At 38.2% G+C, this 14,907-nt stretch overlaps 1 protein-coding gene across 1 annotated transcript in view; it reads right to left on the minus strand.

The window, feature by feature from the left end:
* Positions 1-2,046: 2,046 nt before the first annotated feature.
* The window catches only part of DCLK3 (doublecortin like kinase 3), a 31,534-nt gene continuing 18,673 nt past the window's right edge, over positions 2,047-14,907 (minus strand). Inside the window, exons 3-5 of the mRNA XM_064669787.1 lie at positions 9,454-9,586; positions 8,381-8,548; positions 2,047-7,422 (exon numbers count right to left, since the gene is read on the minus strand). Of these exons, the coding sequence (XP_064525857.1) occupies positions 7,226-7,422; positions 8,381-8,548; positions 9,454-9,586 (498 nt within the window). The 3' untranslated portion in view covers positions 2,047-7,225. The remainder of the gene's footprint in view (positions 7,423-8,380; positions 8,549-9,453; positions 9,587-14,907) is intronic.

Raw genomic sequence — 14,907 nt, forward strand, 5'->3', positions numbered from 1 at the left:
TTTCACCCATAAAGCTTTGTTAGATTTGTCTACAGCATTTATTTACTTAAGAAAATAAAACATTTAGGAAAAAGTTATGTTTTCCTTTAGCTTTTCCTCCTCTTGGTTTTTTTTCCCCACTTTTTTCTTTCAGAATCTTTTTTTGTTTTAAATTATGAGGGAATATTTAACATGGTGTCTCTCACTCCATCTTTATTTGAAGAAATAATACCTTACCAGGACACATGCTGGCTTTTAGCCCAACAGCCAACATGTTCACCTTTCCAAGGAATATTGGAAATACTTGTCAATAATATATTTTTCACCCGTCAGTCAGCATGTGAACAATACTTTGGCCAGTCTATTTGCAGCCAAACTGAAATTAATAAGATGTATTTGACACATTTAGTTCCACCCTTACACTAGGCACAAAAGTTTCTTCTGCACCTGTTAAATAAGGAATTTATATACTGTAGTATTGCAATGTCATTGAAACTGTCAACATTGCAAGCTGGGCAGCTACAAATGCTTAGCATCACAAAATTGCACTCTTTTTGAAAATCTAGCAATAAAGTTTTCTTGACAACTTACCATAGTGGTTAACAATCATACACTTCCATTTTCCAAGAAAATTTTCTTCATTGCTGAAATCCTTTATGTTAAACATTATCTAAAATGTTTTATGCTGAAGTTCTTCATTAGAAATGAAGCAATGACAACACAGGAATAACCTTTTGCTTAGGATGCAATTCATTTTTCCATTGATTAGAAGGAGTAGCACTTTTTCAGACCTGCACTCCTTATCCAGTATAGCAATCTCAAACAGTTCCTGCTGCAGCCTCTGCTTAGCCCTAGCAATGTACTTCACGGCTCACTATTCTCACCAGGTCAAATATTCTTATTGCTTGAATTGCTGAAACACTATGGGAATCATCTTGCATTTCTCTAAATTTTTTAAATGCTTCCAGCTCTTCACTTCAGTTTCTGAATTCAGAAAACAAAATATACTTCTGTTGACAATTAAAGGTTATTAGCTCTACTTTTTCTGTTTTTCAGTTGCTACATCATGAAAACCATTCTAATTTCAAAAGATAAAATTCTGTGGGAATACAACATCTGACTTTTATGATAATCACCCAAATTTATTGCACTGCTGGACACTGCCTTCAACTACTTCTAACACAGGAAACACATCTGAATCCCACTTGTAACAGCAAAGCTTTAAATCAGATTTAATTAGCTGCCCTTGTGTGATTATCATAAAAGTCAGTCATTCCAAAGAGTTTACAGCTATTCTTAGAGTAGTGAAGAGGCTGTGATGTCTTTAAGGACGAACATGCAATAAGCGATTCTCACTGGCAGCCACTCTGTCACACGTGCTCACATGAGGAGGAAGTAATTTCTTCAAAAACACCATCAATATAATAGACACAGTTATATTTCCACTGCTTCAGATGATACTGCAGGTCTGCAGGAAAATACCATTTTTAATAACAGAACTGAAATATACACAAGGTACTAAGAAACCGTGTCCTTTGAAAAAGCCACATTTGCAAGCAACTCAAATTCAACTAGAAAGTCTGTTTCCACAAAGAAAGCAAATCTTTTTCTAAATAAACTTGCATTTTACAGAACAAGAATAAATGATGGGAGAAATCAGTTCTGTGTGCATTAAGCCTCAACAAAATCAGATCTGCTTGCCACGATTGCTTTAACATCACAGCAAATATGATTAATGCAGTATAGGGGGTAAAAATGGTGGGAGAATGAATCTTAGCCCCAGTTCTGCAAAGATTTGTGGTTTTTTTAATGAGATTACATGCAGCAGTAAAGAAAAACACATCTGTAAGTATTCAAAGGACTGCAGCATTAGAATGGGTTCTTTGACTCATAAAGGACATTACGCACAATACTTACTGAAATTGCAAACCTTTTAAAATAAGCGTTTCCCAAAGAGATAGTCAGAATAAAAAATAAAAAACAAAACAAAACAAATCACAGAAAAACCAAAATCAAACAAACTAACAAAAAAACATAACCCAAAATAAATAAATAAAAACCCCAAACTTGACCACACAATTGTTTCCCAATTTATTGGAAAGAATTGAAACAGACATCCACTATATATTTTGTCTTTATTAGGGGAGCAAGGGAGGGAGGAACAACAACTTTTCTGCTGAAATCTATAATGTATTTTAATCTAGAAAATGACACATTCAGCCTAGTTACAAATAAACCATATTGTAGAACAAACAGTGGCAATATGCACTGTCAGCCCAGTTAAAGTGCCCGTATTTCTTTCAGGAGCAAGAATGTCAACAGTAAAGTATTACTGGTGGACTTAGAGAGGATGGAAAAATGCATGCGCAGCAACATAAAAAACATTTTCCATACATCGTTTAAACTAAAAGAAATCCAGCTCACAGAAGAAATTATAGGAAAAAGATTTCAGAGTGATACTTACATGTCTTTGGGAAGATCAGTTTATAAGTACAGCAAATTTACTATATTCTCAAGCAGACCGAATAATTCCCCAACCTGGACACTCACAGAAAAGTAAGCAGTTGACTCCAGAAAGTTCATCTACGACAAGACCATAACCCAAAAGGCCCAAGCTCAGGGAAAACATCCCACTATCCCTCTTTCACCCTACAGCCAAAAACTGCAGTAATGGAGATATGGGAAATCCACCTGTAACACCAGTCAGAACAGAGGTGGCAGATTTAATGGTATTTGAATCCAGCTATTCCACAGAGCAGCTAAACAATCTTAGATGAAGAAGAAGGTCCCTGACTAAAAGAAGTTAAAGTATCTGTGTCTCAGAGGAAACCGTTTCTGCTGTACTGCCAAGCTTCAATCACAAGTCTCTTGGGCAGACATTTTTAAAGAATAGGTGACTGAAGATATGAGCAACAACCAAATTCCCATTGTTCATTTTCAGATGGTTATGCACTATGCAATGTGAAATGCCAGTCTTTTGCACAGCTTTAGATGCCTAAATACTTTAAAAAAATTTTGATCATTCCCATTTCTAAGGCCAGAATTTCCTGAAGAAAAACATTAACGTGCAGATTTCACCATCTTTCAGTAATGGGAGTTATCCAAGGGGATAAGAAGTAGATGACAGTAGGCAGATGATAGGTGATAGAAAATAGGTAGGTGAGGTCTAGGATCAATGAAATGTAACAGCATATGGGAAAGTGAAGAAGTTGACCTTGGCGGACAAATGGAGGAGATATCCAGGGACAACTTTATCTTCTGACAGTGGAGAGCACGCCACCGGAGAGAGTTATTACTTAGTTTGTCAGTCACAGGCAGCCATTAAAAGCCTGGATTTAATGTTCAGAGACTTCTAACACAGTCAAAGAAAGTTTATGATGCACAAAGCTAGTAACACTGGCTTTTAAGGATACTCAGAGTGCTTCACAGGACCCTTTGGCTGACCCCTGTGAGTAGCACATCCTTACCAAAAACCCAACTATCCCTTAGTGACCCCTTTTGTTACTATGGAAGTTGAAAGCCTTGACTGTGACTTTAAGTTCTGACCCATTAATAAAATAAAAAATTTAAAAAAATAAAATAAAAAAAAGCAACTCTATGAGGAATGTGTGTCACTATGAAATGAAATATTGATGACTCAATTCTATGTGTTTGGATCTTTGTGCTTCACAAATCCAAGACATATTACAGTTAGGGTACGAAAATATGCAAGTATGCTTAAAAGCTGCAACCAACTAGAGAATAGCCAAATCAATGGTTATAAATCATGGAGAGCCTCTGGTTTGCAAAGAGAGAAAAATTTTTGAATAGTCAATACCAGATAGTAAAGAAATAACCCCGGAATAACTAGAACTCAATCACTTATTTTGAGATAGGAATCAACCAATACCTTTAAGAGGCATGAAAGGATTCCTACTCAGCTGATCTGCAAAAGCTTGCAAAAAACAAACAAGTTCTTCCCTTCTATTGCCTTAGATCTAGCAAATCCTCTGGAAGTGGAACTTTCCTATTGAGGTCTGCAATACTAATCCATTCTTTGCACTTAGCTTTTTCAGGTTTTTTCCTTTTCTTGGTGGTATATTCAAACTTTCTTCATTGTTAGAATTCAAAGATCTGGGATAACTTATTTTATTTTCAGAGTACTATAAAGCCAAAGGAGAGTCTAATCCACAAAGATTTAAGGAAAGGCAAGGAGGGATACTTCTTCTTCCTAACAAATCAGCAAGAACTTGCTCTTTCTGAGACTTAATTGTCCCCCAGCTTTGACCTTCCTCAGACTTCCCACAGACAGAGGAACCAATCAAGAAGTGCAAGCATAAAGGGAAGATGACTCCAGAACCCAAGGAGACAAATCACAGGAAAGGAAGAACAGTGATATTCCTCAATCCTAAAGTGTGAACTTGGTTCATGTATTAGAAACTGTCTTACAGAGCATAACGATGAGGTCTGCATTGAAATGTCACACAGTGGGAAGAGAAAAGCCTGAGAAAAGTCAATATGAGATGAGGGGACATTGAAGATTTTTGAGACGGGTAAGGGTTTTTCACACTTTTTTGTCTGAGTCCTCTCTAATATTATTTACTTTCAATATCAGCAAGCAATGCTTGAGGCTGAGCTCTCCAAAATCATATGGGTTCTCATTGTTACAAGTAACTTAAACCATAACGTTTGGGGACCTGAATTCCCTACAACAGCACAAAAGCAGAGCAAGAACATCGGAAGCAATGAGAGAAAAGAAGGAATATCTAAGTAGGAGAGAGAAAGAAAGAGATAAAAACCCTGAGAAGCACCTGGAAGCTTTTTCAGCCTCCAACCTGAAGAAGGAGAGCCTAATGCCACACATCTATTAGCAACACTGACAAACCAGTGCCTTAGTGCCACCACAGCAGCATCTGTATATAAAGATGCAACGCAGTGACTACCCAGCACAATCCACATTCAGTCTGTCTAGAACCCAGAGAACTTGAAAGAAAAACAAAATCATTGAAAAAATAATTACTTATATAATAACAATATATATAATTACAAGCAAATTCTCTATCTTCTGCACTATGAATAAGGCTGTAGACAGGTTCTTAGAGGTGAAAAAGGCAACTTATAACAATCTCCAAACTTTCAGATTCATTGCTAATTAAATATTCTTTTTGTCACTTCAAACTTTATTCCTAAACGACTATATTAAAAATAAGATAATTACAAAATATAATATTGCACATCAGAAGCTATTTTTTCCACAGTTTCCTATCAAAATAGACTTAAATAAACAGATGAGACATTATTACTAGTACTTAAAGAACATGTAATGCGTTTAGAATATTAGGTTACACCATAACCTTAACTCAGGGAAGCACTTAAATCCATTCTTCTTTTCAGAAATAGGAAAAGACTTCCTGAGTCAGAGACTCCAAAGCAGAAGTATGAAATATTATATAGCTACCACTGCGGCATACAGTAAAGATTTAATTAGTTGGTTTCACTAATTCTTGAACTCCACAGCAAGTCTTATTCCAATAAATATTAGAAATAAGCCAATTAAATTTAAAGTGCAATTCTCCTTTGAGAGTCAAGTGGTCTCTATTTTCATATATTATTCTTGCAGCAGAACAATACAAGATGAAACAGAAATATGATGACAGCACCCTACACTTTTTGGTTATTCAGAAAGTTCGCACAAAATATTAACACTCACCAAAAAATAATATTCTGGTTCATATAGTTATGAACATGTTCTACTAATTCTGAAATGCTTCTGACACTTCTCATTATGAAATACATGGGCAGAGCAGCAGGTCTTCAAGTGGAAAATACCCTAACTCATTTCTCAAAGCTGTGTATTCAATCCTAACACCACTGATATTCTAACATCAATATTATTTTCTAGCATACAGAACTCATGGACAAAGAATTATTAAATGGACAACTCAAGTGCTTTTTGAATTTGATTACTTAACCAAAAATTCTGAGATTCAAAAGCTATTCCAGGTCATGACCCTTCTCTGGACTGTATTTTTCCCCTCAGGATTTCTTTAAAACTACATCCAATAAAAATATAAAAAACCTACATGCAATAGAACATCTGACACTTTCCCTGGGAGACCTTTCCATAGCCAACAAGTTGCTTTTCCTCAAGTTGGACTTTAGTGTAATTTCATCCCATTGCCCATTCTCAAGAAAGCAAGGAGAAAGAGGCCTCAGGGAGGGTAAGAGGGGGGAAAAAACCCCCAGCAATTGCTAAACTACACTAAAAAAGTGTATAAAAGCAATTCAGCTGTGAAGTGTGCTGATGAAAGGGGAACTGTGAAGGCAAGGGTTAACTTTAGTCATAGTTTCTCAGCTTTTTCTTCGCCATCAGCATGGAAGAGTCACAGATGCACATGGATGGCTCCCAGGAAAAAAATGAACGTGGAAAAATGCTTGAGTTATCATTCTGTAATTATGACTTTGGGAAAAGAACCAAAGTGCCCTTTGAAACGCTCATCTTCTTACTTCCCAGAATAGAAAGAAAAGCTCTCTGAAAGTCGTCATTATCACAGTCTTGAAAAGGTATCAGTCATGATATCTTCCCACTTCTCAAAAACAAATGAAACTACCCTACTACACAGCACCATTATCGTTTAACAGAAACATTGTACCATCTGTTACCCTGACCCTGAGAACAACCAGTGAGAGATTTTGCCAAGGCAGATATCATAAAACGTCAGATTTAGTCTATAAGGATTTTTCTTCTCTCATAACTTAATAAATACAGTATCTGGCTGGTTATTTAATATATTCTACAGCTAAAGAACATATTTACTTTTTATTCTTCTTTCTCTGTGGCTAGAGGGAATTAGTGGAAATACAGTTTAAAGAATTAGTGCAAGATGTATATGCAGACAGCTATTTTGAAAACATTATAAACAAAAAACTCCTGGAACATATCATACAAAAAGGATGAGAGAAGACTCATCACTAGTGTCAGCCACAGAAGCAAACATTTGTCATCTAAAACATATATAAGAGCCCAAATCAGTATTTAAAGAAAAATAATAGACACCCTCCAGGACTTTTCTAGTCCCAACTGCTATCAACAGAGCACCCGGATGTGAATTTGATCTCTGTCCTTCAGAATCTCAGAATAAAATAAAAAAAAAGGTATGGAGATAGCCACCAACAGCTATACACTAAAATCCCAATTCATTTAGAAAAGAAAACATAAATGATCTGTTAATCAATAAAAAGAAGACTAAACAAGCTTGAAAAGACTTCATGTGTTCTCATCAGCAACTTCCTTTCGGCGTTGGGCCCGGAAATGGCGCTCAATATTTATTGTCACTTCCCTCTGCAAATTCCTGCTGTTAGTTTTTCCAGCTGTTCTGATCCAAGGGTGCTGAAGTACTTGACGTGCTGTGTAGCGCTTCAGGGGATCCACTATCAACAGCCTGGTTATGAGGTCTTTTGCTGCTGTTATTAAAAAAAGAAAAGGAGTGAGAGGGGTGAGGTACAGTGATGTGACAGTCCTGTGCAATGTGCTCTAGGATGATCCTGCTTGAGCAGGGTGGTTGAACCATGTGGCCACTGTGGTCCTTTCCAGCCTCACCCATTCTGTGATGCTGACAGTTATACCCACACAAAATGTCCTTCTTATTTCTTTTATTGGTTTTACCATAATGACCCTTGCGACTATCCTCAGGAAATATTCTAACAACTGGATTTAGAATTAGTAACAGAAGATATTAAATCTCCATAACTGATGTCATTCTCCAATTCAGAAAGAGAGGAGGAAGTGAAGGGAATTTAATCTTGAAAGCATGCTGAAGGCATCAGGCTAGGTGATTAACAGGAATCACCTGTGCATTGAGTATCTCATCCCTTAACGATCATAAAAGTTGTAAAATGCTGTGGAATATGTTCTTTAAAAGACTGTACAGGGTGCAAGGGGGTTTTAGAGTTTCTGATTCTGAAGAGTGCACGAAATACACTGTACTAGCCTATGAGAAGGAAAAAGTTATGTGCAGACCCCATTGATGTCAAAAGAAAATCCACACTAGAGGGATGCAGGGTAAGGATTTCATTCTCAGCTTTTGAGATATTTGCATATATCTTTACAATCTAATGTAACTCTTAAGATTATTTTGGTACCTTTTTCTACAGAGACCTATAAGCAAGGTGAGGAAAATCCTTGCTCTTGCCTAGAAAGGGAGCAATCCATTAAAACATTCAGAGCTAATATTCAGAAACACAGACATTGATAGTACCAGAGGACTAAATTCATATCTAAAGCAAACACAGAATCACACAAAAGAGACCTGTAAGACACCCCATGTTCATTCAGCTCACTGTCCTGAGCAAAAAAAGAGAGATTTCCCCACTCCAGGGAAGAAGACTGTCACTTAGATCTGCTATAAGTGCAGAATCTTACCTGCAGAAATATTGTCCCAGTAAGGGGAAAGGAACTCATAGTGACCCAGCTGTATGATCTGAAACAGCTCATCTTGATCACGGTCCTGACTGCGAAAAGGGGGAAAACCGCAGAGCAGAATGTAAAGGATGACACCAGCTGCCCACATATCTACTTCGAGCCCATAGCCTAAAGAAGAAGGGACAAACCATAAATTCTGCTTTAGAAAGAAATCTCACAGTAGGGAACTGTTTCTTGGAAATAGAATGAAAAAGAAACACAGAATCTCTGCTCAGTTCCTCAAAAAGACAAGGTCAACAAAAGAATAAGTGGCTGGTACACCACGCTTACAAGCTGCCTATGATTAACTACAGCTCTCACAAAGTGTCTCTCTTCCTCAACATGTTTCACAAACACTGCCTCACAAGGCCAGTGTCAATTGGAGACTAATTGAGAAAACACAGCATATATTTCTAAAATAGTTCTCCTCAGATTCCCCTCAAAAAAGCACTAAGAGTGCCAAGTTTCCATTGAAACTGGATATAACTGGAGATGTGCAACCCAGCTCCACAGAACAAAAACCAGAAATAGCTTTACTTGAGTCATCAACAAAACTGACTTCTTTCCAGGTCTGAATCTTTTTACATATGAAATCTGAAAAATTCCCTCTGATGAGAAACATGTTTTGGCTTGTTACATAAATTTAACATACATGTTCACAATGATTTTTTATCATTAGGCGTCTTGGAAAGTTTTTTGGGTTACAGTCATGAAATGGGGCTGGCTACCCCTAACTTACACCATGAACTTTTGGTCACTTCCCCACTTCAGCAACTACCATCTATCATACTTTATGGCTTATCTGCTTGGAAGTCAGTGCTATATTCACATAGACAGTAATAATACAAACATGACTGATTTCATGCTTGTGTTTGTTAAAAGCTAAAAGTTTTCCTTTCCCAGATTACACTGCTAACCAACTTCCTACCTTAAAAAGATTTATCAGTAGGTTGAAACATTCTGGAATATTTCCATTATTAGAAACTTCAGAGTAATTGTATGATTTATGAAAAATTGTAAATATATACACTCACCCTTCTCAGCAAGTATTTCAGGGGCAACATACGTTGGTGTTCCACACACTGTAAATATGGGTTTTGTAACCTGCTTTGCAAGGCCAAAATCTGCTAGTTTCAGTGTAGTAGATTTATCTGCATTGTGCTGAACCTATAACCAACAAAATATGCATATATTTAGTCCAATGCATTTTAAGACAGCAAAATACAAAGGAAGTAGTTAATAAAACAGGAAGAAGTTCTAATAACAGTACTAATAGTGGAAACAGTCTTCAGAATGTGGGTGTTTTCCCTATATACTAAGAGGTTGCATATATTTTAGAGGATAAGCAATTATGGAAAAAAGAAAACTTCTCTCTAGAAACTCTGGCACACTGCAATTTCCAAGAAATAAAAAGAAGGAACACAAAAAATAACAAAGAGTCAATTAAATGCTATTATTTCCTCTTGGGAAAGTAAACTGTTCTTTTTCCTAGGGAAAGCAAAGAATGCTGTGGGCATCTTTATACTTAAGTGCAATAACTTTATACTTAAGCTACTGACTTTACAGTGTCATTTGATGTTGCGTTTTAGCCCCAGACAGCAAATAAGTACCATACAGCTGCTTGGTCACTCATCCCCCTCTTCCCCACAGTGGGATGGGGAGGAGAATCTGCAAAAACAGGGGTTGAGATAAGAACAGTTTAATAATTGAAATAAAGTATAAAAATAATAACAATAGGGATAGTAACAACTGTAATAAGAAGGAAAGAGAGAGAGGGAAAGGAATAAAACCCAAGAGAAACAAGTAATGCGCAACACAATTGCTCACCACCCACTGACCCCCAGCGCAGCCTGCCCCCCAGCAGTGACTAGCAACTCCTGGACAACTGTCCCCAGTTTCCCTCAGTTTATTTACTGACCATAATATTCCATGGTATGGAATATCCCTTTGGGTCAGTTCTGGCTATGCTCCCTCCCAGCTTTTGGTGCACCTGCTCCCTGGCAGAGCATGAAACACTGAGAAGTCCTTGACTTAGGGTAAGCACTGCTCAGCAATGGCCAAAACATCACTGTGTTATCAATGTTATTCTCATATTAAATCCAAAGCACAGCAATGTACCAGCTACTAGAGAGAAAAAATAACTCTATCCCAGCTAAAACCAGGATACATGAAAAGCATACCTCCATCATACTGGTCTAACAAAAAAACAAAAAACATAAAACAAACAAACAAACAAACTTTACTTTCTTTCCAATTACTCTGCTACTCCACCTGCTGTCCTGAAAATAAATTAGCAATGGTCACCACATAGGAAGAGTTGAAGAAAAAAATCCATGCAGAATGACCTCCAAAACAGGTCTTTTCAGCAGTTCTCATCTCCTACATCCACCTGGCAAGTAGTCAAAACATTTTTTCCAATTCTAATTCTGTATGCATGTGTCTTTAGCATTAATTTGTAATGCAGCTAATGAAATGTTATTTTAAGACATAAAATATGTTAATGACAGACAGTGGGATCAAGCACAACCTCAGCAAGCTGGCATATACCACTAAGCTGAGTGATGAGTTTGATACACCTGAAGGACGGGATGCCATCCAGAGGGACCTGGGCAAGCTCAAGAACTGGGCCCATGGGAACCTCATGAGCCTCAACAAGGACAAATGCAGGGTCCTACACGTGACCTGGGGCAATCGTCAGTATCAGAGCAGACGTGGTTGTGAATGGATTTGGAGCAGCCCTGTGGAGAAGGACTTGGGGGGGTTGGTGGATGAAAAATTGGACATGAGCCAGCAATGTGCACCTGCAGCACAGAAAGCCACTATCCTGGGCTGCATCAAAAACAATGTGACCAGCAGGTAAAAGGAGGTGATTCTGCCCCTCTACTCTTGCTCTGATGAGACTCCACCTGGAGTGGTGCATCCAGCTCTGGGGTCCCCAGCACAGGAAAGATACAGACCTGTTAGAGCAGAGTCCAGAGGAGGGGCACTAAAGAGGGATGGAGCACCTTTCCTATGAGAAAAGGCTGAGCTGAAGTTGTTCACTCTGAAGAAAAAGTTCCAGACAGACCTTATTGTGGCCTTTCTATACTTAAAGGGGGCCTATAAGTAAGATGGGGACAGGCTTTTTAGTAGGGCCTGCAGCAATAGGACAAGGGGCAATTGCTCTAAACTGAAGGAGGGCAGATTAAGACTAGACATTATGAAGAAATGATTTATGATGAGGGTGGTGCAACACTGTCACAGGATGCCCAGAGAGGTGGTAGATGCTCTATCCCTAGGAACATTCAAGATCAGGTTGGACAGGGCTCTGAGCAACCTGACCTAGTTGAAGATGTTGCTACTCACTGCAGGGGGGTTGGACTAGATGACCTTTAAAGGTCCCTTCCAGCCCAAACTATTCTATTATTCTATATTCAAAGCCCAAGTCATAAACAATGTAGCAGGATAATTAAATACATTGGTATGGTTAATACCAGTGACTGATATTCAAACTCTTTGAGGGGTAAAAAATATGAATTTCCTTTAAATGAAAAACTGTTTGTCTCTAGAACCACGGGGAACAGATCAGCAGCTAAAATGTCTACAAAAAGGCAAAGAAAATCTGGACTTCGGTTTTGAATGGACAAACTGGAATATAATGAGACAGGTATACTCCATGCTTTAACACCTCATACTTTGCCATCAGACACTGTTTAAGAAAGCCAAAAATTCAAGATGGTCTCTATTATAAGATAACTAAGGAAACAGATGGGACAAAATTTGCTCTTGTACATTACAGCTGACAAATCCGTTTATCATCTTTACTGAAACCATAAGCAGTCATCCGATTTTGATTAAGCAAAGTGGTTTGGGGCTTCTTCTTTTTTTTTTTTAAGAATAAAAGTATTACATTACAAAATAATACAATATAGCCTACTAATCCCTTTTTATCTTCTTTATAAAAAATGCACAATACAAAACTGGGCAAGTAATTGATGCCCCAGAATCCTATGCAGCCGTTCAGAAGGATGTCAACAGACTTGAGAGACAGGCAGGGTGGAACATTTTCAATTTCAACAAAGGCAAATGCAGGGTCCTACATCTGGGGAATAGTAACCCCTTGCACCAGTACAAGCTGGGTGCTGATCTGCTGGAAAGCAGCTCTGTGGAGAAGTAGCTGGGGATCCTAGTGGACAACAAGCTGTCGTGAGCCAGCAGTGTGCCCATGGAGCCAAGAAAGCGCACAGTGTCCTGGGGTGCATTAGGAAGAGCATTGCCAGCAGGTCAAGGGAGGTGATCCTGCCCCTCTACTCAGTCCTAGGGAGGCCACATCTGGAGTGCTGTGTCCAGTTCTGGGCTCCTCAGTACAACAGAGACATGGAGCTCCTGCAACGGGTCCAGTGGAGCGCAACAAAGATGATTGGGGGACTGGAGCATCTCTTACAAGGAAAAGCTGAGGGAGTTGGGCCTGTTCAGCCTCAAGAAGAGATGCCTCAGAGGGGACCTTCAGTATCTGAAGGGAGGGTGTCAAGAGGATGGAGCCAGGCTCTGCTCAGTGGTGCCAAGCAACAGGAGAAGAGGCAACAGGCAGAAGCTGAAACATAGGAAGTTCCATCTGAAGATGTGGAAGAACTTCTTTAGTGTGAGGGTGACTGAGTACTGGAACTGGTTGTCCAGAGAGGTTGTGGAGTCTCCTTCTCTAGAGATAATAAGAAAACGTCTGCACACAATCCTGAGTAATGTGCTCTTGGTAAACATCCTTGAGTAGGGGGCTTTGATCACACCCAGTGGTCCCTTCCAACCTTAACCATTCTGTGATTCCATGATATAAGCACTCTTCTAGTTTTGATTAAGCAAAACACTTTGGGCTTTTTTCTTGCTGTTTCAAGAAAAATATTTTTCTGTATGAAACTGAAAATAAAGTTTACTACAACAGTGCAGCCAAAATTTCTGCAGGGAAAAGCAAAAATGCCATAGCCATTTTCTCTATTATATTAGGCAACTACATGATGATTTTTTGCCATGATACACTGTGGACACAGATAAAAATGAAAAAAAAAAATTATAAAGGTAACGCTTTCTAGAACAGCATCTATCTACAGAATTTATATTTTAACAATAAGGCCAACAGTGATAGGATGCTACAAAAATTCAATTTAAATGTTCAATTTTATATGTAGTATGAAAATATGAGCATGAATATATTTTCCTATTGCATACATAATTTTTTAAAAATTATAAATGAAAATTATGTCACATGGAATTTCATGTGACTCCATGCTACTGTACTGAGACAAATAATACTGAAATGTTTATATACATTTTTAGAAACCAGTGGGAAGGATGGAGAACGCACTGGTCTTAATCCCAATCCCAGAATCATTAGGAAATTTCTTGCTTTGTAAAATGCACTTTTTCTTTCCTCAGGATGCCTGACTCCTAATCTCCCATCACAGCACAAGGTGGCAACAGTGCACCATCTGTTCTTCCAAGACAAAACCACTGAGAGTTCATTTTACTTAACCAAACAGGTAGGAACAGCATGCACCATGGGTATATTTTCACAGTTTTGTGACAATCACTTCAAAGACAGCACAAAACCTGTCAGTATGCCTGCAAACCCCAGCCCAGAACTCCTCAGCAGCTTCAGTAACACTATGCTCAGAACAAATCAGTCAGCTCAGAGCATTCCCTTCATCCCCAACTTTGTACTCTCCAGTCTACCTTTCTATCACCTGGCATCACCTTGAGCATGCAAATATGCTGCACTGCAGAAACAAAAGCTTCTCAGGTTCCTTTTATTCATAGCAGTATTACAGACATGTACAACCTGCTCAAGAGAAATCTAGCCTCTGACATCCACAGTATGTATTCCATGAAATGGTGAGTACAAAGCAAAAAGAGTAACATTAAATCACACTAGCCTTTCCAGAGACACCTAAAAGATAGCTATTACTCTTTCTGCATTCAAGACTGAAAAGAATTGTTATAAAAGTCTATTTAAAAGTGCTGCCTCCCCATAGAGTTAATTAAAGTAAGAAAGACCAGTATTCAGTACACTTCCTGTAGACAGCCAATTTAGGCCATACAACTACTAAGGTCTTTCAACTGCAAGGTAAGCCAACATCTGGTGGCCTTGGACTAAAGGCAGTCAGAATTGCTCACTACTTTCTCAAATACAAAAGACATGGCAGGATATCAGAATATTGTCTCAGGATTTCTAGCTGTCCCACCCATACAACCAGAAGGTCATAATACAAAGCCAAGTTCATCTTCAAAGAAGGGAAAAAAAAATCTTTTCCTTTTCTTCTGTCTGTTGATGATTCCCAGTACTTAATGTTCTTGTTTGGTTTCATATCTACCTTATGAAATCCATCAAGGTGTTCAAGATGATAATTTACAGCACTAATATTTCTCTGTATGCATATATATATAATAGCACAGATTCTCCTAATGGACATAATGAAAGCAAGCTAGCCCATGGGATGTTTGGTATACTGGAAATAGAT

Source organism: Pseudopipra pipra, chromosome 1 (genome assembly GCF_036250125.1).
Source record: "Pseudopipra pipra isolate bDixPip1 chromosome 1, bDixPip1.hap1, whole genome shotgun sequence".
NCBI lineage: Eukaryota > Metazoa > Chordata > Aves > Passeriformes > Pipridae > Pseudopipra > Pseudopipra pipra.